The 23,246-nt window shown below is 37.1% G+C and overlaps 1 protein-coding gene across 4 annotated transcripts in view; it reads right to left on the reverse strand.

Annotated features, from left to right (window-relative positions):
• Window positions 1–23,246, reverse strand: part of CSMD1 (CUB and Sushi multiple domains 1) — a 1,148,093-nt gene that overhangs the window by 777,957 nt on the left and 346,890 nt on the right. For all 4 annotated transcript variants that reach the window (XM_040551456.1, XM_040551454.1, XM_040551453.1 and 1 more), the window contains one exon: window positions 19,796–19,908. In XM_040551456.1, the coding sequence (XP_040407390.1) occupies window positions 19,796–19,908 (113 nt within the window). The remainder of the gene's footprint in view (window positions 1–19,795; window positions 19,909–23,246) is intronic.

Raw genomic sequence — 23,246 nt, forward strand, 5'->3', positions numbered from 1 at the left:
CCTAAGGAGAAAAAAAGAGATTTTGTATTAGTAGGCACAATTTCCACCCACATAACCTACATTTACTTATATGTATCCATATGAACAGCTCCTCCAGAAACAAAATAGCTGATTAAGAGCGTAAATTTCCAATAAGCTCAGTACAGTAAGCATTATTCCCCATGAGAACTTCTGACATCAGTAGGAGTAAGATTAAGCTAATACTGTTTTTGAAAATTTTATACTTAATAGATCAACCCAGAAACAATGTAATTTGTCTCAAGTTCTTGGTGCGGCTCAAGTATAGTGGATAAAGCAAGACGAATGAGTCAGAACAAAATTTCTGCTGAACAGCTTGCTTTTTCCTGAAGTCTTATATTTATGTGGGGTTACAAATCTTGATCTCAGCTTAGATTTCATGTTTTGTCTGAACAACTGAAGCAAGAGAACTTCAAATAACAGTGCTACCATCTTGCACTTGAGGTACAGGGAATACAGAGCCATAACATTTTGGCAAGCTATGTTCCAAGAAATCACGTCAGTTCAGTTATAGAAGTCAGTATAGTTCTGACGAGCTTTTCAGAGAATTTGGGGAAACATGAAGCTCTTCAGAAGAAGTTTCAAGGATGAGTTTAAAAAAAAATCTAGTACAAGAAATCATACCGTATTTAGTTTAAAACATTCAGAATTCAGAATTTTACTAGTTTTGTTTCTGATACAAAATATTGCAGCTAAATGTTATCGGTCATTTTCCAAGTTAACCTTTCTATTGTAACATGCATGGACAGACAAATTGGAGTAAATAATGCTATTTTGGGGGCCAATTTGAATGCAAGACACCAGATTTGATTCCTACTTCCTTAATTACAGAACCACAGGATCACGGACTGGTTGACGTTGGAAGTGCCACCCAGAGCAGGGTGCCCAGACAACTTCTGAGGACCGAGAATCCACAAAGCGCCTTGGCAATCTATGCCAGTGCTCTGTCACAAATCTTTTCCTTCAGAGATGAAACAAGCAGAAGTTTTCTATATAATTCTATTCAAGTAGAAGAGTTTTTAAAGTAAGGTATCCTTCCTCCCACACTCACATTTATCAACTCCCTGTAACTGCAGGAAATCCCTGGTGCAGCTTTTACTCCATGCCATATGAAGGATGCTACACCTGAGATGTTAGAAATGTGCTTGTAACATAGCTCTCAAAAATGAGCGTTACAGATATTTTTTTAAACAAAGACAACATTTAGACATGAATTTCACAGCTAGTTGTATAAATATAACACCTAGCCAGTATGCTGTCACCCATTACCACTTGTTTCTTAAGCCTAGCTTGTTTGTACTACAGCTACAATACTGCCAAACAATGAGGTATTAATGCCTAAACTTTAGAAAACAAATTCTATTTCACAGAAAATTGAAATTTGATAATTTTCAAATTTCTCAGTCCAAAAATTTTCATGTTTCTATTCTTCTCTGAACATGAAGCTTCATGAAACGTAAGTATCGCTACAGAAATTACAATTCACAGTTACAAGACAAATTAAGTACTGGACTGTGTAAGAAAATTCCAGTGGCCTAATAGGCATAGCACATCAAAAATTTAAAAGATTTGGTACCTACATAAGCTTAAATTTGCTCAAGCAGCCCCATATATGTACAACACCTTTAGAATAAGAGTTGTTTAACAGTACAGTTTTCAAAAACAAAAAGGTAATTTTTAACCATCACACTAATCAAAAATAGAACTGTAAGGAGCTTTGTAACTAAACCTGTGCCAAATCTGAATGACGTTTGCTCTGCCTTGCACATTTGCAAAAGAATTTTTAAGTATTGTTTCTTTACATGTATTAATAGACTTCCATTCCTTCTTCATCACGTTTTTCTCTTGTCAAGATTTGAAAACTGTTTCCTTTAACAATTTTGCTTAAATCATTTTGCTCATCAATTATTTCCGTTGCTCTTTGTTGGACATTCTTTATCTAAATATTTCTTGAATTGGTGTGCCTAGAGCGAGATGGAAAATTCATCCTAAGCTGTCACCAGTACATAGAAGAAAAACACTTCAAAATTCTTAAAGTCATTTCCCCTCTTCATCCTTCTAGCTGTAGCATTGTCGTTTTCTGTTCCCGCCCCCCCCCCCCCCCCCCCCCCCCCCCAAGGAATTTTGTCGTTGCCTTTCTTTGACCTCTACCCCATTTATCTGGGACACTTGTTTTCCTTCACATCACTTCCCTTGTTTATTGTTACACCATTGAAACCTGTTCTTACAGCTCCTTTGATACCAGTCGCAACTAAACATGATCTGTTCCTTCCTTGAGGTGTTCACAAGACTTGTTGAATGGTGATCAATCCAGAGCAGATATTTTGGAACCACACTCAGTCCATCACTTAGTTTGATGGCAAATTACTTCATCAATTTGAAAACTACTCAGAGAAGCTATACATATTCATCTAACAGTACTTCTACCTAGTTCCAGGTGTTTAGGATCTGCAACACATCCACTGAACTACAATCTATTATTTTTTTCTGGAAAAAGCCTTATTGAAATGTGGAGAAGAGCTATGACACCCCTGGAAAAAGAACATCGTCTGAAATTTAGGAATGATCTCTGTGTTATTTCAAGGGCAATCCTCCATTAGAACAGGCATTCTTTTACTCCACCACTGTCTGATACTGCTGTGCAAGCTACTGCAGAAAGAAGGGAGGGTCATCATCTGCCTCATTAGTTTCCGGCCTCTTTAACTGTGGAAGGGACCTAGAAAAAGTCCATTTATATTTTAGAATGCAAACTGAACATTAACAGCTGCACAAGCACTTCCTTTGTATACTTCAAGCTGTCTGTAAAGGCCTCTCAGGCTGTCCATAATTTGATCTAAATTTTTATCTTTAAAAAAGCAACTGTACTACTGTTAAATATTTGAACTTCTTCGAAATGCCATATTAGGTTTATTAGGTTTAACATGCAAATAGTACAACCGCCAAACTAGTTTAAAGTTAATTTTCTCAACTTCTGCTATTCTCAAGAGACTTTCCAACAGCAAAAATATTATAGCGCATTTGCTGAATTAATCTAATTCAGGATGAGATGTAGGAGAGAAGATAGTAAATAACAAGAGAAAAGAATGGTGAGCACAAATAAAATTTACAGTGATAATCACAGTGTTACACTACTGGAGAACACATTTATTCTGGATACATGTTTTGTAGTTAAACATATAATGGCTGCACAAATGGAACGGTCAAAACATATAAACGCAGGGGTTTTTCTTTCCATTACAGTGAACATTATGGGGAAGGTTTGCATAAACAGAAATACCTGAACTATGACTGTATGAATAATACATGAAGGCCTGAAGAACAATAAGGGAAAAGACAGGGGTTTTGATCAAAACTCCAAGTCTTTTTACAACAAGAACATAGTTCAAATAATCTGACTTCACTTCTTTATTAATGTCACGTTATTGGTGTGTTTCCATGGCTGCATGCTGTCTTTGTACTTCATGTGTGCAAGAGAAGCAACATAAGGAAGGCTTATATTTCCATCTATTTTTGTATTGTTTCCTAAATGTAATGAATAATAAATATATTACTCATTCTGAATTATGGATGTTTCAGTATAAATGTAGAAGTCAGGTATCACAGTATAATATGATGTTATATGAACAGAATTTAATGACATTCTCCAACACTGAACAGAGCCTCAGTTGTCATGTTTCAGCTAGGGGTTGAACACCCAATGAGTGATCATAAAATAGCTGTGCTGAGTTATGTATTTTTACTAATTTAGTTCCGTGTTTATAATCTGAAGGGGCATCATTTATCCATTTAAAGACTCGTTTTAACTAACGGCCCATGCAATTGCTTACAGCAAGCATCTTTACCTCCCTACTTGTCTTTTCAATATCTTTGACAGTAGAAATAACTAGGAGAAGAAATATGGATTTTAAGATTAAAATAGCCTCTTTTGTATATATAGATCCTACATTTTCAATGTTGTTCAACCTTAAATGTATTGAAAATGTCAATCTTTTATTATGTTTCAGAGTTCTATAAAGTCTTTGTATTTGACCAAAATCTACACAAAATCATTATAATTCAGTTTATGTAAAATTCAAGGTATGCAAAAACCCGCACCACAGATAATTACTACTTATCAGGTCCCTTAGAAGGAAAATCTTCAGATGTGCACTAAGGATTAATAAACATTGATTTTTTCTTGGGTATGAGATGGATGAGGTCAACTGACATTATTAGGGACAATTAAGTAGAACACAGGAAGTGGTCTAGGAAGGCAGGCACCAGGTTTTACATATGACCACTAACAAAATTAAGAGATAAAGGATGAAGGAAGTTGTTGCATTGCCTGGGGAAAAGGAGTTTACATCAATTAGGAGGAATGTCTACCACCTTTTTCTCCCACTCAAATATCTGAGGTTTCAGGTGTATCATTTTATAATTCTGCTGCAAGATAAAATGCCTGTCTTAAGCTTTTTTTTTTTTTTAGAACAGTTTCTTAAGAATCTAAGGTTAGATTCAGTACTCTCATATTATATAAAAAATTTTTTCTTCCTGTGGTACTTACTAAAATATTTCAAAATTCCCCTAAGAGTCAAACTAACTATTTAAGAGACAAAAAGAGAAGAAATTTAAGAAAGAAGATAATGACAGAGTGAAGCAACTTCGAGGCTAATCTTGCAGGCCCATAAACCAAATCCAAATCCAGGATTTGGTCATTGATTCACAGCGCTACTCTGAAGAAATATTCACCACCAAGCAAAAAGCTTCCAAGTGACTTGATACTTAAAAACAAAACAAGTCAGTTACAGTTTCCCTTTCTCAGTGATGTCTTTTTTGCTTGTCTTAAAGCAGGATAGGCCCATGGGATTCTAAATCAAAATCAATTCATTGGTTATGTCATATATTTTAGGAAGTACTACCTGCTTGAGCAAGCACTCAGAAGGCGTAACCTGCTTCTTTTAAAATATTTTTTTTGAGAAATATTTTATAGAGTGCTAATACAAACTAAACTATAAATATACAAACTAATGTTCATAATACTTCAAATATTCAAATTACCACAGTAGCAAAAGCGGAAAGGGGACTAAAGCTTCCAGCAGGACAAAAATTCAGACCACAAGCAATGCTTTTAATATGCATGTACATGCTGTGTTTAGAAAGAAGTGTACAAGTGTTGTGGCAGCAGTCAGCAGATGGTGCTGTTATACATGGTGACATTTTTTTCCTGAAGCACAAGGATAAATACACTCTTTTGTTAGTATTTTTGTGTCTGTCACAGGATTTTCCTTCTCTGCCTTGACCAGAGTCCACTGTTATAACAGATTTGTTTGGGGTTAACCTTGGAAGGAAACCTTCCTGTTTCACTACCTTAGTATAAAACAGGGCTTCTGTTTCTACAGTCACATAAGTACATTTGGCAATCTGCAATACTGTAAAAAATATATTGGAGAATGAGAATATGGCAAGGGAGGTGGTTATGCCAGTTCTTTTTCATCAGAGGGTTACGGCCACAGACAAAGGACGCACAGCCACTGAGCTGACGCATGAGGTCTGTATCCAAAATTGGAGAGTTTTTTCTCTCCGGTTCTTCATATTTTTCATTCACACTCATTTCATCCTTTCAGCGCATCCAAGGAGTAGGAAATCTGTTGCAGACATTTTTAACCTAAAATTCTGCAGTATAGACAGTTAAGACTTCACTGAAGCTAATACTTTGTAGCATTTGTCATCTGTCACATGAAAATTAAACAGTTACACTCAGGTTGGATATAACTGCAATGACAGTGGGAAGAGGACTTCAGTGGTAGTGCAAGTTGTCTATCAAACAAACCCAAACACAGATGGTATTAAACAAAGGCTAACATGGGAAGAATGGGTTTCAACCTTGTCTTATATAACTTACCCATCCAGCCAGGCCCATCCAAGCCTTATCACGTGGGTCAAAGTAATGTAAGAGAGGAGATCTCAGTTAAACAGCTTCCTAGAAATTGTCTAGACTTTGATGAAGAAATTCCCTAGCCTTTAAAAAAAATTACTCTTGCTATATTTCATTAATTTTAAATATTTTGTATTCCCTTCCTCCAGAGTATGACCCTAAACAAGGTAGAAATTGAGAATGAAAACCTTTCAATAACCTAAACAGGAAAATAGTCTAAATTAAGTTTTCACATGTGTTGTATTATTCTAATGTTTTTCTCTTCCTTATTAATTTCTTCACTTGTATTAGTTCACGCAGTGATTGCTGACCTTTTTTGATGTGATTAGTTTGATATTAATGTGCCAAAAGTTTGTGTAACAGAGCTTTGTAAGTATATCTTTTCATTTCCAAAAGTATCAAATATGCTATAATTATTTTCCCATTACTACAAACCTAAATTATGCTTTGCAATACATATTTGCAATATATTTTAAAAGCCAGTACATGCTCTAAAAGTTAAAAATATTCATGCAAACACTGTGTGCTTGTGTGAAGTAACCTTGACAACAGCCTTATTTGTGAGTTACTCGAACTCATCCAGGTTGACCTCCTAACTTGAACAGGTCATTGTAGTGATTACAGAGTCAGGCTCTAGACCACCACTAGGATCTCAACCAAAATTCCTAGTGGACTGCATCTAACAGTTTACTGTACACCTTCTTAGTGCCACCAACAGTTTTATCACCTCACTTTCTATAACCTGTTGCATCAGCCTGTAGTATCATGTCTTTACCAATTTAACCCCATTCTTAATACTTAAAAACACCATAATACAGAGTTTACGGATTTTCCTTGTGGCATCACTTTTACCCTTCTGTTATTTCAAGTTTTTGGCATTATACTTCCACAAAACTCAGATTTACCTATCATGGCACAAAAAACAAACTACCAAAACACTAAATAAAACGTTGATTTTGGAACAGCATTTTCACCATCACCGGACAACAAAAGAAGAAGAAACTATTTTATTTCCTGTATCAGTCTGGGCTGATGTACTGCTTTGGCTTGATCACTGATCAGAGGATCTTAGATCACTTGTTCTTAAAGACTTACCTAGGAGTCAACTTTGATCTGAAAGAATACTTAGAAAACTTACTGGCTCACATGGCTTTAGCTCACCGTTGAGAACAGTCATTTGTAAAATGCAGTAGGTCGGCTGTTTAAAACCACTAAAGCAATTGCTGATCTGTATTTTAAAGATGGTTATAATATCACAGAACTCTCTGAACTTGCATTTTTTCCATATATCACCTGCACTAACTTCACATCTCCTGATTAACACCAGATTTACACTACACGAATACTGAGTTCACCAACACCACTGAGAACACTTTAAACTGACTGCAATCAATTGTATAAGTTACACCAATGCACTGTAGCTTTATTGGATACCTTAAGTCTTCCAAAATTTTGTTCACTGGTTGGCTAGCCACTGCTGTGAGATCTGATACGTAGACATTATGGTCACTAATACTTTCCACAAGACTGTAACAGTGTGTGTATATACATTACTAGCATGATGCCTACTATATCATTAACTGTTTCCTAAATCTGTTAGATCACTTAGTTTGACATAATAGTGCAGAGGAAACATACAAATTCAGACATAACTGCACTCAAGAATGGTAACAGCGGGACAAAAAAAAAAACTTTCTGCCTGTGTTCAGCAGCAAATGGCTAGCAAAACAAAAAACCCACGCAGAAAGTTTGCAACAATACTTACCCCAACAAAATTTCTCACATTTTATTAGTTTTTGGCTAAAGTACATCATGTATTAACTCTCTGCACTTCAGTAAATAACTGTGTGGGTTTTAGGGTTTGGTTTTTGTTTTGTGTTTTTGATGCCTCCTCTACTTTTGCTTTTCTGAGTGAAGAGTTTGCAACATCCAAGGTTCAAAGGCCCCTCAGCTTGCTGGAAACAGATTCTGTTTAATAGCTTCAAAAACCAAACCCAGTAAACTTCTTTGGTATTTGGGGCTGTTAGCAGTATTTTGGGAACAAAGAAAAAAACTGGATATAACTGATTTCTAAATTGATCATGAAGTCCCATGAACAAAAGCTTGAATTACTAAGCCTACAAGTAGTGCATTTTCTCTTCCCACTTATACTCCCTCATCTCTCACAGGCACTAATACTCAGATTCCAAAACAAATGGCAAATTGTCTTTAGTATAGTCCTTATCTTTAAAGGCAAAGAGTCAGTTTATAACTAACATAAAGGCTGACTCTTAAAAATAACCAGGAAATTAGGGGCAGCTAAAATGATGAGATGACTTTGAAGAGGCAGAGCATGATCTAAGCACTGCAAAAAGCATTCTTTAAAAGGTGATTATGAGATTTAGTTTTGCAACATGCATGACAGCAGAAAAGGATTGTGTCTTTTGTTTCATTCTTAATTTTATTTTAAAAGCTACATCTCAAACATGAAAAAGCCTGCTACCAACAAGCATGCAACGAGCATAACAAAGTATAATTTTTTAAAACTCGCAGTTATAGCATTCAGGTAGAGGGTTCAAGTAACCACGTTGTTTAATCTGCTCACACACAGAACTCAATTCATGCTTGAGTTCTTATATTCAGGTTTTTTTGTTTGTTTTGCCTCCTTTCATCTACAGGCTTATTTTGATTTTTAAGCCATTTTGCATTCAAATTTCATCATGTAAGTCAGGAAGGGATGGCAGGTGGCTAGGATTTGGGCAATGGTGAAAATTTGAAGGACTAAAAATAAAAAATAAAAATGTAATGCTGGAAAAACTGTTCCTTTGCCAAGGTGAAGCCTGATCACGTGCAGGACTGAAATCTGTTCCACTTTGTTTTAGTGCACTAATGTTGCCATTTGCTAAACTCCTACAGCAGAGCTGAAGTGACAGCATCAAAGAGAACTTCAGTATCCTACACACAACAGCTGTCCAATCACCCACAGCCTCATCCTTTTTCCCTGAAATGCAGCTCCTCAGTGCTTTATTGCAATTGACATTTTAGAATAAAATCTGCAGGGTACAGTTTTAAAAATTAAGGAAGCTGCTACTTAAAAAAAAAAAAATGGTTCTGTTACAGCTGCACTGTATCAGAATAAAAAAAAGTGAGCACAAACACCCCTCATTCCCGGTCAATTTAGATGCCTACTCCACTTACAAGAACATGGGACCCAATTTAACTGCCTCCCTGTTGGTGCTCACAGCCATCTGACAAAGTTCTGGAGGACACTGGGCCAAATTTCTCTCTGCTGTGCCTAGGGAGCTGCACATCCAGGGCACATTAAGTTGGCTGCATCTTTTAAGGAATAAGCAAAGTTTCTCACATTTCACAGCATAAAGCTCAGTTTTCTCATGAGCTCCTGCCTTCCAAAAACAGATTTTCATATCAAAACAGAAGTGGGAGGGGGAGGCTGCCCCACTTTGTTTTAGAAAATCTCATGACTTCTTGCCAAATAAAGCAAGAAATAAAAGATTCCTGAAGAATCAAGGAACACAATACTGTACAATAATTAAAGACAATCTAAGAAGATAACATTCTCAGTTAAACTATGTTGGAAACAAGAGTGATTTCCATAGAGATGATGCATGTTTTTCTCCTAAAATTCCTTTCAGTTTAAATGCTGACTTTCTGTCAAGCAAGACGCATGATCTAAACCTTAGATTAAAATGCTCAACTTGAAGACAACTAAGTTAGTCTTTCATTGTAAAGTCATCACAATGAGACAGGCACCTCTGGTTTGAGGTGATTCATCTCATATTAAGATAGGCATCTCATGCTAATCGCCTTCAGAAAGTATTTACTGCTTATAACTGATGACTAGCTCTGCAGATGGCTATCACGAAGTTAGGGACCTCGTCAGGTGAAGTCCACCCCAGCTGCCTGGCAGTACACTGAGCAGTGATGACTTCATTTTATCAGTGTGAAGTTTCCTGGACAGTTACAATGGAAATTTTGACTAACTCAGACAAATTCTGGAAACTGAAGCTTTATTAGTGTACAAAACTGATTTATGCATGAAGTATTTCATAACCATACAGCCCTGTAAGCTGGTATTGCCATTCAGGACTGCGACTTGCTACAGTCAGGCTCGCTGTCTGAACTTCTCCAAACTTCCCTGCAGCTTTTTTTTCCATTTGGTTTAGCTGTGATAGCAATTTCTTTAATTGACCATGTCTAAGGCTAATTTGTTTTACTCCCTCCCCCACCCCCCGCACAACTGTAGTTTTGTATTGATAGCTGTAGCAAGCAATTATTCCACTCCAAATGAAATATTTACAACTGACACAACACAGTTAAGAGAAATTACAGACCTGGTTTGACTGCAGCGGCTTTGAGAAGTGGAGATGCAGGACACAGCATTGGAGAGCACATGCTGAGATGAGGCAGACTTGACACTGGAAACCCCATGGCTATAAACAACTTAGTCAAAGAAATGCAGACCTGGACATAACTTGGTTTAAGGAGTAACAAATAGAACAAAGCAGTACGTAACATGCATAAAGGACAGCATAGAAAGTAAATATGGGTAAGACATGGAACTGCACACCAGTGAATAAAGGTATAAAACTGTGTTAGCAAACATAAATGACTTCAAGCATATCCTAAAGTGAGGAAGAAGAGACCATCAACTACTGGAATCAGAGGGGCAGGGAGGGTGAGCATAACACTGGGAAAAGAGGTAGAAACTAATAAGAATTGGCACAACATTTTAAAATGCATTGTTGTTTATCCTCGTCTTTAAAGTTTGTTCTAGACTAATAATGATCAGATGTTTGAGACTAATTAAACTAAATAACACTTCATGGCTTTACACACACACTGCTGCCCCTTCCCCATAAACAAGATTTAGTACATCCAAACCTGCTGTTTTAACGTTCTTATGATTTTAGGTTTCTAATCCACTGACACCATACAGGTGTGCCTTGTCTTGTTAAACAAGCGTGAGAAAAGCAGAGATCTACAAGTCAAGAAGGTTGTCTAGCCTTCCATGCCTCCCATGGAACTTTTCAGGTCAACCCAATAAGCCAGCTTCAAAGAACCTTAAGGAAAGAAGATCTTTTAGAAGCGTACTGTGCATGAACAATGAAATTGACAAGGAAGTCTTTCAGTATATACAGGATGAAAGATTTCAGAGTGTTTTAAGTTGGTGTTAAAGGATGCCAATACAGAACACATAGTAATCAGTACTCAAGACAGTTTTGCCAACTCATTCATAGCAATTATTTATACCTAATGGAAATAGTGACATGATTTGGGTGAATAAACACTTGATCTTTAGATAAGTAATATATAAAGTAGTTCAGTAATACTGTTTGACAACCCGGACTTCTAACATACACAAAGTGAAGATTTTGTGATGGATTTTAACAAAACTCTAAAGTTTCAATTAAGTGCAGTGCCTGCGTTAAATGTGATAGTCAACCTACTCCTTTTCTTCACAATTAATAGGTGGGTGACATATCAGCTACTTTATTTATTACTGAACAAGATCAGTGCCTTCGTCAAAATTCAGACATGCTTGTTTTGATGAGTATACTTGGATGCAAAGTTCTAGATCTGCGCCTTATTATCCCAATTACAGAAGAAAAACATGAAAGGTTATGCAAATGAAGCCCTCAGTATATGGGAAGAATATGAATAACAAAGTAATTCAAAGTACAATTATTAATAGTTTAAAGTTATACAAGAAAAGATGAAAAGCGAGGTATCTGGCTGTACTTACATGCTAACTATCCATCTAACATAGCAAATTATGCTACATTTAATGAATCAGGTTAATGGCCGATGGCTTCAGGATGGTAACAAAGCCAAAGATCTATGTTCTGGCCTGTTAACCCACCAGCTTTACTCTGAAAATAATGGTTCCGCCCTGCAACAGTGTACACACTTTGTCAGTTTAAAGGAATACAAGTATGCAGACAATGGTTCCAGATGAAATTGAGATTTTTTTCTACTTTTTTTTTTTAGCAAGAAAAGACATGAAAGCCATAAGCAATCTCTGACATTGTAAGGAGATCTGTAATAAGTACAAAGTAGTTACAAACAGTACCTGTTAATAGGATGCAGAGACTTTATTCTAAAAGGCAGAAATTGTTTCCATATGATTTTTTTTTTAATGAAAGAAAATAAGCTCAAAAAGAGGCTCTAGTAAAAAGACAATGCTACAAACTAGAAAAACAGACGAGGATGTCTGAAAATGCACTTTTGTCTTGAGAGACAAAATCCAAATACAACTTTCCCTACTTTGTACCAGCCAAATAAAGAGCTTTCTTTACAAGTAAGACCAAAAATCAAGTAATCCATAGCATCAGACTTATTCAGATTCATCAAAAACTAGCTGTCAGTTGCATTTCATCTGGGATCTTCATATTAATGTGGGCATTCTGAAGATAAGTGAACTCTGCGGAATATATCTGATAATTAGACAATAAAGTAGGATTTAACTTTGCAGACAGACAGACTGGGGATAACACATCAAGGAATTCCTTTGATTAGTTTGGCAATCCACATAAGACACTAAGAATAAATATTTTAGTTTCCACATTGGCAAAGAGACAACACAACCAGACCTAAAATTTCAAGCAAAGTTAAGCTTTAACAGAGGACAGGCTCCTTATTTGATACCCTTTCTTGATATTGACATCTTGGTATTTGGCAGCAGTCACTGTTCATAATAAAATTGGGGTTGGGGAAGGAAGGAGGCATAGGCTGCTTAACTGAAATCTTATCTCCAGCAAAAATATAAGGCTACGAACATGAAAAAAATATTCCCCCAAATCCCAGTTGGCTGTAAAATAGAACAAGCATAAATGCCAGCTATGTTGAGTCACATTGCATGACTTGTTTTAGAAAAGTACTTTGAGAAAAGATGTGTTCCATACATTTCTTATGTGGAAGAATTAAAAAAAAATAAACTGACAATTCCAGAACACACTGTGTGTTTTGACCTTGTTTCTCAACAAACTGTTGCTCTAGGAAGCCCTTCCCCCCCCCCCCCCCCCAGATTATTTTCCTATTAGCTTTTTGGTCTCAAATAGGAGGAGCACAACAGTTTTGTGGAGGGAGGCTTACAATCCCACTAACTGATTACAAGGTATGAGCCACAGACACAGGTTTGTTACTGGTTCATGTGCCAAGGACAATGAACACACTAGTTCTGACAAGGATCGATTAATCAATCACTAGAAGGCACTAAATAACCCCTCACTTCCAGAATCAGAGGCCATTGAAAAGAGTTCCAAAAACATGTCTTAAATAATGTAATCACCCTTTCAAAGGCTCATAGCAACACAAAAGCTGTCTTTACATGAGAGATTGAGCTACTCAAGAGCTGGAAAACAGAATACAGCCCACATAGCTCAACACTGGAATAATGTCATAGGCAAGGCTCTTACATGATTATCCCTTCCTTTAGATACATAATTCATTGGTTGATAGACTGGATGATTCATTGGTCCAATAGAGTTTATTTTTTTTTCCTGCCAATTCAAGTAGGATTTGTTCAATCACAAGTTTCATTACAGTGTCTTTTTTTAGGGAAAAAAAATCCTAGAACTTGCAATTCAGAAGTTTCTGCCTCGAGCCGTCTAGGAGATAAAACCGCACATCTCTGACTCGTGGTCCTTCAAATGTTGCTGCAAGGAAACTAAGTCGTTTTTACTGGAGAAAGGAATCTGCACTTCCTTTTGAACAGATGAAGTTACCCATCTTAATTTTTCACAACTGAAGGAGATGTGGAGTACAATTGTTTTAAATATAGTTATCATTTCTCCTCTGTACAATATATTGACATATGAGAGGCTGGAAAAAGCATACAAGAGTACCTGCCTCTACAGACCGACTTTATTTCCCCATAAATTTATTGTTTCAAGCACTTTTTAGATCTATTCATATGCACTTTAGATCTATTCATACACTTTAGAGAACAAGCTGACTATTTTACCTGTCTCTCCTCGCAGAAGAGCCTTCATATTCTTAAGTTCTCTCAATACTGGTTTTCTTAACTGGTAGGGTTAAAGTGAACTCTTCTGAAACCTAAATTACTGATAATCTAGATTAGCTATCAGAGGTCCCACAGGACCTCTTCTGCTCTGAGATTTTGCTGCTACACATTATCATGTTTTGACCGAAGAAATGCCAACTATGTTTTTAACTGCGTTACAATTCCTTCCTGCATTACATCATAAACAGTCATTCAGACTGCATCCTTCCAAAACCATGTTATTTTTAAGCAGGTTTGCTAGAAAACAGAAGAATGTTTTCTTCAGTGTAAGGACTGCTGTAACTGTTAGTAAATTCAGCTGACAAAGGAAATCCCAACTTCATTCAGAGAAAACAATTACTTCTGCTCCAAAGAGATGGAACTGTACATTTCAGCCTAAAAGGATCCCATTTGATTATTTCATTTTTTCTAACTTTTGGTTTACTTGTTCATGTGTAAACGCACACAGCTCAACACTTTTACAAATACCTCAACTTGAAAAGAAAACTACCAAAACAGTAAACAACACAAATTTAACTAAAAATAGAAAAGCAAATACATTCGTCTATTAATAGACGTTATGGCCAAATACACTCAGTCAATGGTGAGACTGCAACCTAAGATGTGTAGCTGAAAAACTATTTTACTATAGAGTTTTAAGAGTTTTGTTTTCCTTACCCAAGAAAGGCTACTAAAGAAGAAAGAAACAGTCTGTGCCTTTACCCTTTAAAAAGATTAAACTGAGATTTAAATTGAAATTGTACCTTTCTCCAATTATCACTGTAGGGGAGAGAATAGTTATAGATTTGAGAGCAAACAAAGGAATTCTTGTGAGAAAGATACATAATAAATTAAACAATACAGAATGAACTGCTTAGCTCTCAATGTCGTCATTAGGTATTCATTTTTTTTTGGCCCTCTTCAGAGCTGGATAGGCTAATCTCGTGATGTTCAGGAATCATATTCCAAGTCTCAGAGCATTAGAACAAGCAAAATAAGGTATTATTTAATAGATAGAGTACTTAGTGACTATACCATAAAGGTTAGTAGTCTCTCAAATCTTAAACCATTACTAGTTACACTCACAGATGAATAGTAAGGGATAGTTATGCATAGAAATCACATAAAAGTTTATTTTCTTGCCAATTTAACTTTCTACTGCTCAACATGAAATATTCGCCTCAGATGCACTATTTGCCTCAGATTGAGGCAGATTACAGAGCAAATTTTGAACGTGCTCATTCCCAGGGAGTAGTAGCTCTTACTATTGTAGGACAGATTGTTTCAAGAACTCTGGAACTACTGACTATTACAGTCAGACACATGGAGAATAAATAGGAAGCCATCACGTAATGACCCAGTGAAAAAGAGTTTTACTCTTAAAAAAGCACTGAAAAGTTATTTGAGCACTTGGAAAAAAAGCAAACAAACCAAGACGCCTGCTGGAGAAGCTGAGTGAATGAGCAATGCTAGCTTCAGTCCCAAGGCCTGTTATCTTGACTGGGTTCATATTAATGGCAAAAACAGTCTCAGGAAAGTTATCTTACTAAGATCATGGAGTCAACACAAGATGTTATTGTCTCCAAGTTGGTTGGGGAAGTTTTTCATTTTTTTTTTCAATAGGTTGAAATATTGAACCATAAGAGAAAAAAAAAAATATGCACCATGTGACAGATATTCAGGGAGGAGAAACAAGAGGAAAACACATTTCTTCAAAGGATTTACACTGATCTACCACTACTTTCTACTGTTGATGCTGAAACGGATTTAAAAAGAAGCTTCAGGGAAGATGCACAAGCAGGACAAAGTGACTGCCAGTATAAATGTTAATGCTGGGTGTGAGCAGAAAGCTTTGAGAATTCAAAGACCAAAAGAAAAAAGGCAGTATACCCTGAGGGCAGGTAGGATAGAGGGATGTGCAAGAGCTCTTCCTTTGGGAAAGAAAACCTGCTGCTGTAGAACAGAAGTCAAAGAAGGTACTAGTACACATTAAACAACAAACTAGATGTACCAGATTTGAGTACTGTCCACCACTCTACATGACAAAACGTGTTTAAAGACAACAACAACAAATTGAAATAGCTTAAAATGAGACAAGGATTGCTAACTTTCAAGGGCTGTTTAGTGGCAGAAGGCAGCGTAGCAAAAACTAAAAGCCACATTTCATTGTACAGTGATGACTAACAGTGTACCAATAGTTAAGTTTTTCTACTCTTACAGAATTGCTGCAATTAACAGCTGGATTCCCTGAACAAACGCATGGCTGAAAACACTAGTTTAGTAGAAAAAAGATTATATAACCACTCTACCATGAGTTATTGAAGTATACACGTGTAAAACACCTCAGATATTCTCATCATCTGAGATTTTTGTTTTGTTTTTCTTATTTCGAACCATATGCAAGTGTTTTGTATGGGAGGAATACTTCTGACCTTTCCAAAGAAAACTACTACAACAGCAGTGCTGAATTTTTCTTCTGTTTGTAGCCCTCAAAGCACCTTTTAAGAACAGTTTGTTAATCCCATTCAAGAAAACCCATTAAATTGATTTTAACAGGAAATAAAACAAAATTGCACAAGTTACAAGTATATTGTTGTTCTCTCCCTTCCCCACCAAAGACTAAACCTGATGTTCTATATCATGTAAGGCACTGTCAATAAAAAACACATTACAGAAACAGCATTCATCCTTCAACTCCCAGATTCCAAACCTTCAGTCTTAGATTTAATTATTACCTAACAGTGACAACAGTGGTCAATAAATCATTGACCAGATTAAATAAGTTTACTTCTGAAGTTTATAGAACTTTTTATGGTTATACGTTTGAAAATCCCATCAATAAAACTTTCCAGAAAATAAGAATAAATCAAACTTCCATCTGTACCAGAAGTTTGGAGTGCTGATGTGATCCTTGTGGGTCCCTTCCAACTCAGGACATTCTATGATCACTGAGGAAGACTGAAGTGTAACCAGTGTTACAGGTAAAAATACTAGATTCTCTCAAAAACACGTTTAAGCCTAGTGAAACAATGATACAGTAAATGAACCTACATTTCAGCCCAAGACCTAGGCAGCTGCACAGCTACGTCAGTGTCTTGTTACCACTAGTAGATGGCTCTTGCTGGTCTACTGCAACAAATCGGATTTAGTTAAATATATATGTTCACGTAGTACATGACAGGAAGCAAAGCCAGATGGGTTCAGATCACCTTGAAGTCCTTGGAATGCTAGTACGTTGTTTCACTGGCTTCATTGTTAATCCACTTACGTATTGTAAAAATACAGAAGACCCAAATGTTTCATTGCTGCACAGGAAGGGAGCTCGTAAATCAGGAACGTACTCACTAGAATCCACAGATCAGAATTTCAGCACATGCAATGGCACACAGTGCTCTCTCCCTGCAGCAGATCCAGGTGAAGTATATCCTCAGAGCCTGTTGAGTAAGTGCTGGGGTGGTTCGTATCCCTTTTTTCCTGTTCAGTGCCCTAACCCCAGTCACCAGGGAGCAAGTTCAGAAGAGCTCCCGGCAGGCACTAAGGGTGAGGCCTCCCAACAGCATCCCCTCTGCTCTGCAAAGCATAAGCTCAGCACTGCAGAGAATTTAGCCCAGTCTAAGTCTTCTGATAGACAAGAGTCATTTCTGTCAAACCACCCAACATGATCACGTTTAAAATACTGACTTGCAATAGCAGAGCTAGTTTTGAAGATGCTTGTCAATTATATATTTTTTAATTGCATGAGGTAGCAATCCTATGAGATGAAATTTTCCTATCCAGAAGAGAGTGGCCTGTCACAAGAGTTAAAAAAGACACCAGCTTTGCAGACTCCCAGAATATAGGAAGTTTATGCAAATTACTTCCTTTATTTTTCCCTGTTCCAGTAACTGTTTTTGAATATTGTAAACTCTTCTACATTCCATACAAAAGTTTGTTACAGAATCACTCCCTCACAGTTTAAAACTGCATTTCTCAAACTGTATTACAACCACTCAGTGTTCCCAAGTCTTAAATGGCAGCAATCAGTAACAATTTAACACACACACACACACCCCAATGCTTTCAACTGAACAGTAATCCACTTATTCCACAGAAGAATGAAAGAAGAAAGAAAGAGCTGGCTAAAACCAGGAATAACTAGATACTTTTTAGTAAGAGCAAACTAGCTCAGGGATAGGCAACCAGCAGAGTGGCTATAAAGATTAGCAGTGACTGGTAACATCTGGCTGTATGCCCTTGTCCCAAACAGGCTGATCACCTACCACATATGGAATAGGAGCCAAAAGGGGTCACTCAAAAACAACAAAAAAAGCAGGCACGGTTACAGGGATTCTTGATCTATGAGCTATTGTCCTATTGTCCTTTACAGCAGTCATGTTTGATACAGAACTCATCCCAAGCCTTCATAAAATACACACCTAATCCCTCACTACTGCAAATCCTTCCCAAACCATCAGTCCCCCACTGCCTGTCCATACACAGTGACACCGTCACTGGAGAGTTATCCACCGTTTTAGGGGAGCTGAATGTCATATTTCAAAGTCAATTTAAAGCTCATGGACATGCCAGGCTTACAGAAATAAATCTGAAAGGGGGCAGAGTTGTTTAATCAGAGAATGGTGCCATTTGTCAATGTTAATTACAGCTCTTCCTGCCTTTTTTTTTTTTAAGCAAGAAAGTAGGCCAGCAGGAAGTGTCATTATATTACAGCCTGTGGCTCTGTGCGTGTTCCTAAGTTGACAGTCAAGAGATGTCCTTTAGCATTCTTCATGTCTTTTTCCATACAAAAAACCAACTGCTCAGCTTGCATGAGAGGATGAAATGCGCTACCACACTGCTAGAAGAGAAAGATACACATACATAGAAAACAGCTTCCTATTGAGAAAACAGCGACAGTTGCTGGTGTTTGTGATGTCTGATGGACCTTCTCAGTTTATCTAATAAAACTTGAAGAATATTAAAATGAAACTTTCCTCACAGCCCTCACCCAAGTTTAGACCAAGTAAAAAGAAAACCAAGAGGAAGAAAGACATACTCCTGCTATTCAGCTGACAAGGCTCTGGAGGACAAAGGAAATGGGGAATAGCAACCAGGGAAAGAAAGGTACTCCTGGGCTACCCACCCCAACCAGAAAGCACAGAAAGTTAACACAACCAAACTAGTGTTCACACTCAGTTTGAATGTAATTCTGAAGTTATACTCAAAACACCTTCACTACCCAACTCTAAGAAGAGTTTACAGATCTCAAAGCCTTTTGTACAAGTCATCATATTACACAAATTGATTCAGTCTGGTTTTATGGCTTAACTATTGAATACATAAATGCTCGGCCTCAGTTTTCCCCTCAGAACTGTGCAGTCATCACCATACTCTAACATCTTCCATAGAGCTGGCTTTGAACTGCTTTGCTTTTTGAAATCAAACAAAAAACCCTTATATGTACATATACATACATTTTCCCCCTAACAAGATTACCGATTGATTTTCAGGACGAGTTAGTATCCATATCTCATCTCATTTTTATCATTAAACCCCTTTAGTCAGGCATTGCCTAAAGAAGTTGTCAAAAGAAATTTAGGAAATAATAAGAAACCCATTTAAACGTAAGCATTTCTGAATCCAGCTTTAGAAACCCAATCAACTTGATTAAAAATCACTGCAGAAATTAAAGTATTAGTTTGATTGAATTCAATTTCAAAATCAAGACTATGGCTACAACGTAGTAAAATTTAAATATGCCAGAAAAAAAAAAGGTTATGCAGTAGTCAATGACGATTCAAATCCCAAACAACAACTGAAACACATTTCAACATCAAAAACATACGTCAAGTAAAACAAAGACCAAGTAGGAAAATAATTCTTACCTTCATAGATAGCTTTGAAACCTTGTGCGCTGACAGCAAAGTCTGTGGTGAAACAGAGGGTGAGGATAGATCCTGTGCTCACAATAGACGACGGCAGCTGAAATCCAGATAACCTGCACAATAAAAAAGGCACAAATGGTTAAAACCTTTAAAATAAAAAATTAAAGCTCTCTTCATACGAATTAAATGCGTTCAGCCTTATAACTTCATATTCCTACAACCAAACTGCCAACATGTTATGCTTTTCGCTCCTGTTGCAATAAATATTCACTGCAAAATTTCAACATGTTCTTGAGCTCTTTAACCCTATTTTAACTCTATGTCTGTGCACTCTTCAACACAGAGCACTGAAAGAAAGATGTGTTTGAAACTATCAGAGACGAAGAATTTTTGGATTGGATTCATTTTAAGATCCTTTTATGTAAGTTTAGGGCACCAGAAGTAGATAACCAGGTCTTGATTCGCAGAGCTATTTGATAGTCTGGACTACCCCACCTGTCCTCCAGCTGCTTCCTCAGAAATACATGCATCTTGTATGTTCCACCGTTAATTGGTTGTTCTGTCACCTGACTGGAATATCAAAGAAAACTTCCATTTTATGTCTTCAAGAAAAGACATACATTTCCTATCTTACAGGCACTCATACCTTTAGATAAAAACGGAATTTTGGATACACTACTCTTATGCTGCAACACCAATTTTAAGATCATTTCACCAAACAAATGTTTTGATGCATTTTGAGGATAAAACAGTGGAGAAAAAAAAAAGTTTACTTTTTCATTGAAACATCAATAAAGACAATTTGTTACACCTGGTTGACACTGATTAGATAGATGAGGAGCCAACTGAGAGCTTATAGGTCAGGATTAAATGCCTCCAAGCACAGGGACAGACAGATGACAACATAATGGGGGTCTGCTACAGACCACCTGACCAGGATGACTGAGCAGACGAAGCCCTCTATGGACAGATAGGAGCAGTCACATTCACAAGCCCTGGTCCTCATGGGGTTTTCAACCACCCCAGTATCCCCTGGAGGGACAACACAGCAGGCTTGAGAGGTGGGTGAACCTCATGAAGTTCAAGAAGGCCAAGTGCAAGGTCCTGTACCTGGGTCAGGGCAATCCCAAGCAGAAACACAGGCTGGGTGGAGAACAGACTAAGAGCAGCCCTGAGGACAAGGACCAGGGTGAGGTACTGGAACAGGTTGCCCAGAGAAGCCGTGCATGCCCCATCCCTTGAGGTGTTCAAGGCCAAAATTCTTGTGTTCAGACTTTTTAGCAGCTTGTTTTTTTTTGTTGTTTCGTTTTTTTAAAAAAAACAACCACCACCACCACTTTGATATAGCTGCACCTTGGATAGTTAAGAAAAACTGTGCCTCTAAAAAAAATCTCTTGCCTTTGAAATTTACTGTATTCTGATGCTATAGTTCATTAATTGGTATCTGGAACTGCAGAGGATAAACATCTAAACAGCGTACAACAGATTCACTGAGCTACGAGTTCTGTGCAAAATTAGGTTCATTTAGGACCACCTTCAGCTCTCATACATAAAAACATCCAAGATGAACTCCATGCTTGAATTACAGGAGTCAGGTGGTACCCAGTCTCTTTCCAATTTTGAGGTTTGGAAAACTATAGTGACTCTGATGAGTCAAATATCTAAGTCAGTGAGGAGAGCTTTAAATACTGATGAATGCATATTGCTTTTTTTTTTTTTAAACTTCTGTTGCTTTGGCTTTCTGCTATTTGTTTCTTTTTAAACCTTGTCTCTTATGTGCTAATTAACTGTTTGCTCTAATCTTTTCACCTTCTGTGTACTTGTCAACCTATTACTCCTCTTTCCACCTCATTTACTCCAATTCTGGAATTAACCAACTTGATTTTTTCCCCTCAATCCGCAAGCCCCAGAACTACCACGAGGCTTGCCACATCTTATGTTCAGGCTTTTGCATGTTCTGTCACCTTCACTATCTATTTAGATGTTGCAGTTTTTAGGGAAGTGTGCTTCTTGCTCTATTTAATAAATCATGGTGGTTACCACTACTGCCCTACATCTGTAGTGTACTGTTATGACAGTTCATTATTAATTTACATTATGTATTTTCTGATCTAACATCCATGTTTTTTCCTGCTCTGAGAAGTGATTCAAAGAGCTCTGTTCCAGGAAACTTGCATCTATTGTGGGGGAAGGAATTAAAGAGTCAGGTTGAAACAGAAGATAGAAGGAGATGCCTCAACACATCGCCTTGCATAGGCAAAAAAAAAAAAAAATCAAAAGATTATATAAATGCAGAACCACACAGCTTAAGCTACCTCATTCCTGATCAGTGTCTACTCCACTTGACATGACTTTTGTTCATATAAATGAACCCATTTGAGTAGTGACTGGACAGCTTAACCTCTCGTTGCTGTTTCTAGGCCTGCTTGTTTTGATTCTGTTACAATAGTATCTCTCCTCTAATATGGACTCTAGCTGTTCAGTAAGTTTCTGTACCATCCTCCTTGAAATCCTAGATCATTCGTTAACTTAATTGACATTGAAGTTCACATTAAAGGAAGACAAATAGTTCTGTTACACTTTTAATCAGTGCACCTAAAAATTGTACAACCTACGATAAGGCAAGTATGTGGTAAACTTCAAGGAAATAATACATCATCTTGAAATATGTTTTTTAGGATTACAGCAATACCAAGAACTTGCAAAAAGATTATGGGAAAGTCTCCAATAGAAGAATTCTATGTTTCAGTTGTTAAACAGATTACCTGGGTGCCTCTACAGTAGTCTTGCTGTCTGGAATACTTCAGAAAGCATTTTTTCATAGTACTCGAATTCAGTGACATCGAATGCCGTGAAACTGAGAGCAAACTAAAACTAGACAGCAGATTCTTCAAGGTAATTTCTGGAAGTAAAACACCGCTGACCTAACAAGTCACCTCCCTCCCCTTAAAAACACTTTTTTCTAGGTAATTATAGCATATGAATCATAACTTGTTTTGCACATTCACTTCATCATGCAAAAGAAAACACCTTCACATGTTGCTTTAACTTGGAAACATACTTTGGCAACTAACATCCAGGACTTCACTGCAACCCAAAAGGGAGCTGTTTAGGTGTACAGGTGTGTGCCAAGAAAGCAGAATTGTTTCAAGTGCCCTGCTATTAAGGCATCCATTTGATAAACTTGTACTACTTCACACTCAGCATGAGAATACTTTAAAACATTGATACTTCCTTAACTTTCAGTAGCATGAATTGGCATAAAATGCACGCTACAATATTTTTAAACCATAGAGGAAATGTATTTCGCTTGCCTGTAATGAAGAAACAAAACATCTAATTGGAAACACAATGGTACACACACCAGTACTGACTTTAGCCTTTAACTGAGAAAAACATTTCATCCTGCATTGTCATCTCTAAACTTGCTGCAGCAAGTGCATTGGAGGGC

This window comes from Cygnus olor, chromosome 3 (genome assembly GCF_009769625.2).
Source record: "Cygnus olor isolate bCygOlo1 chromosome 3, bCygOlo1.pri.v2, whole genome shotgun sequence".
Classification (NCBI taxonomy): Eukaryota; Metazoa; Chordata; class Aves; order Anseriformes; family Anatidae; genus Cygnus; species Cygnus olor.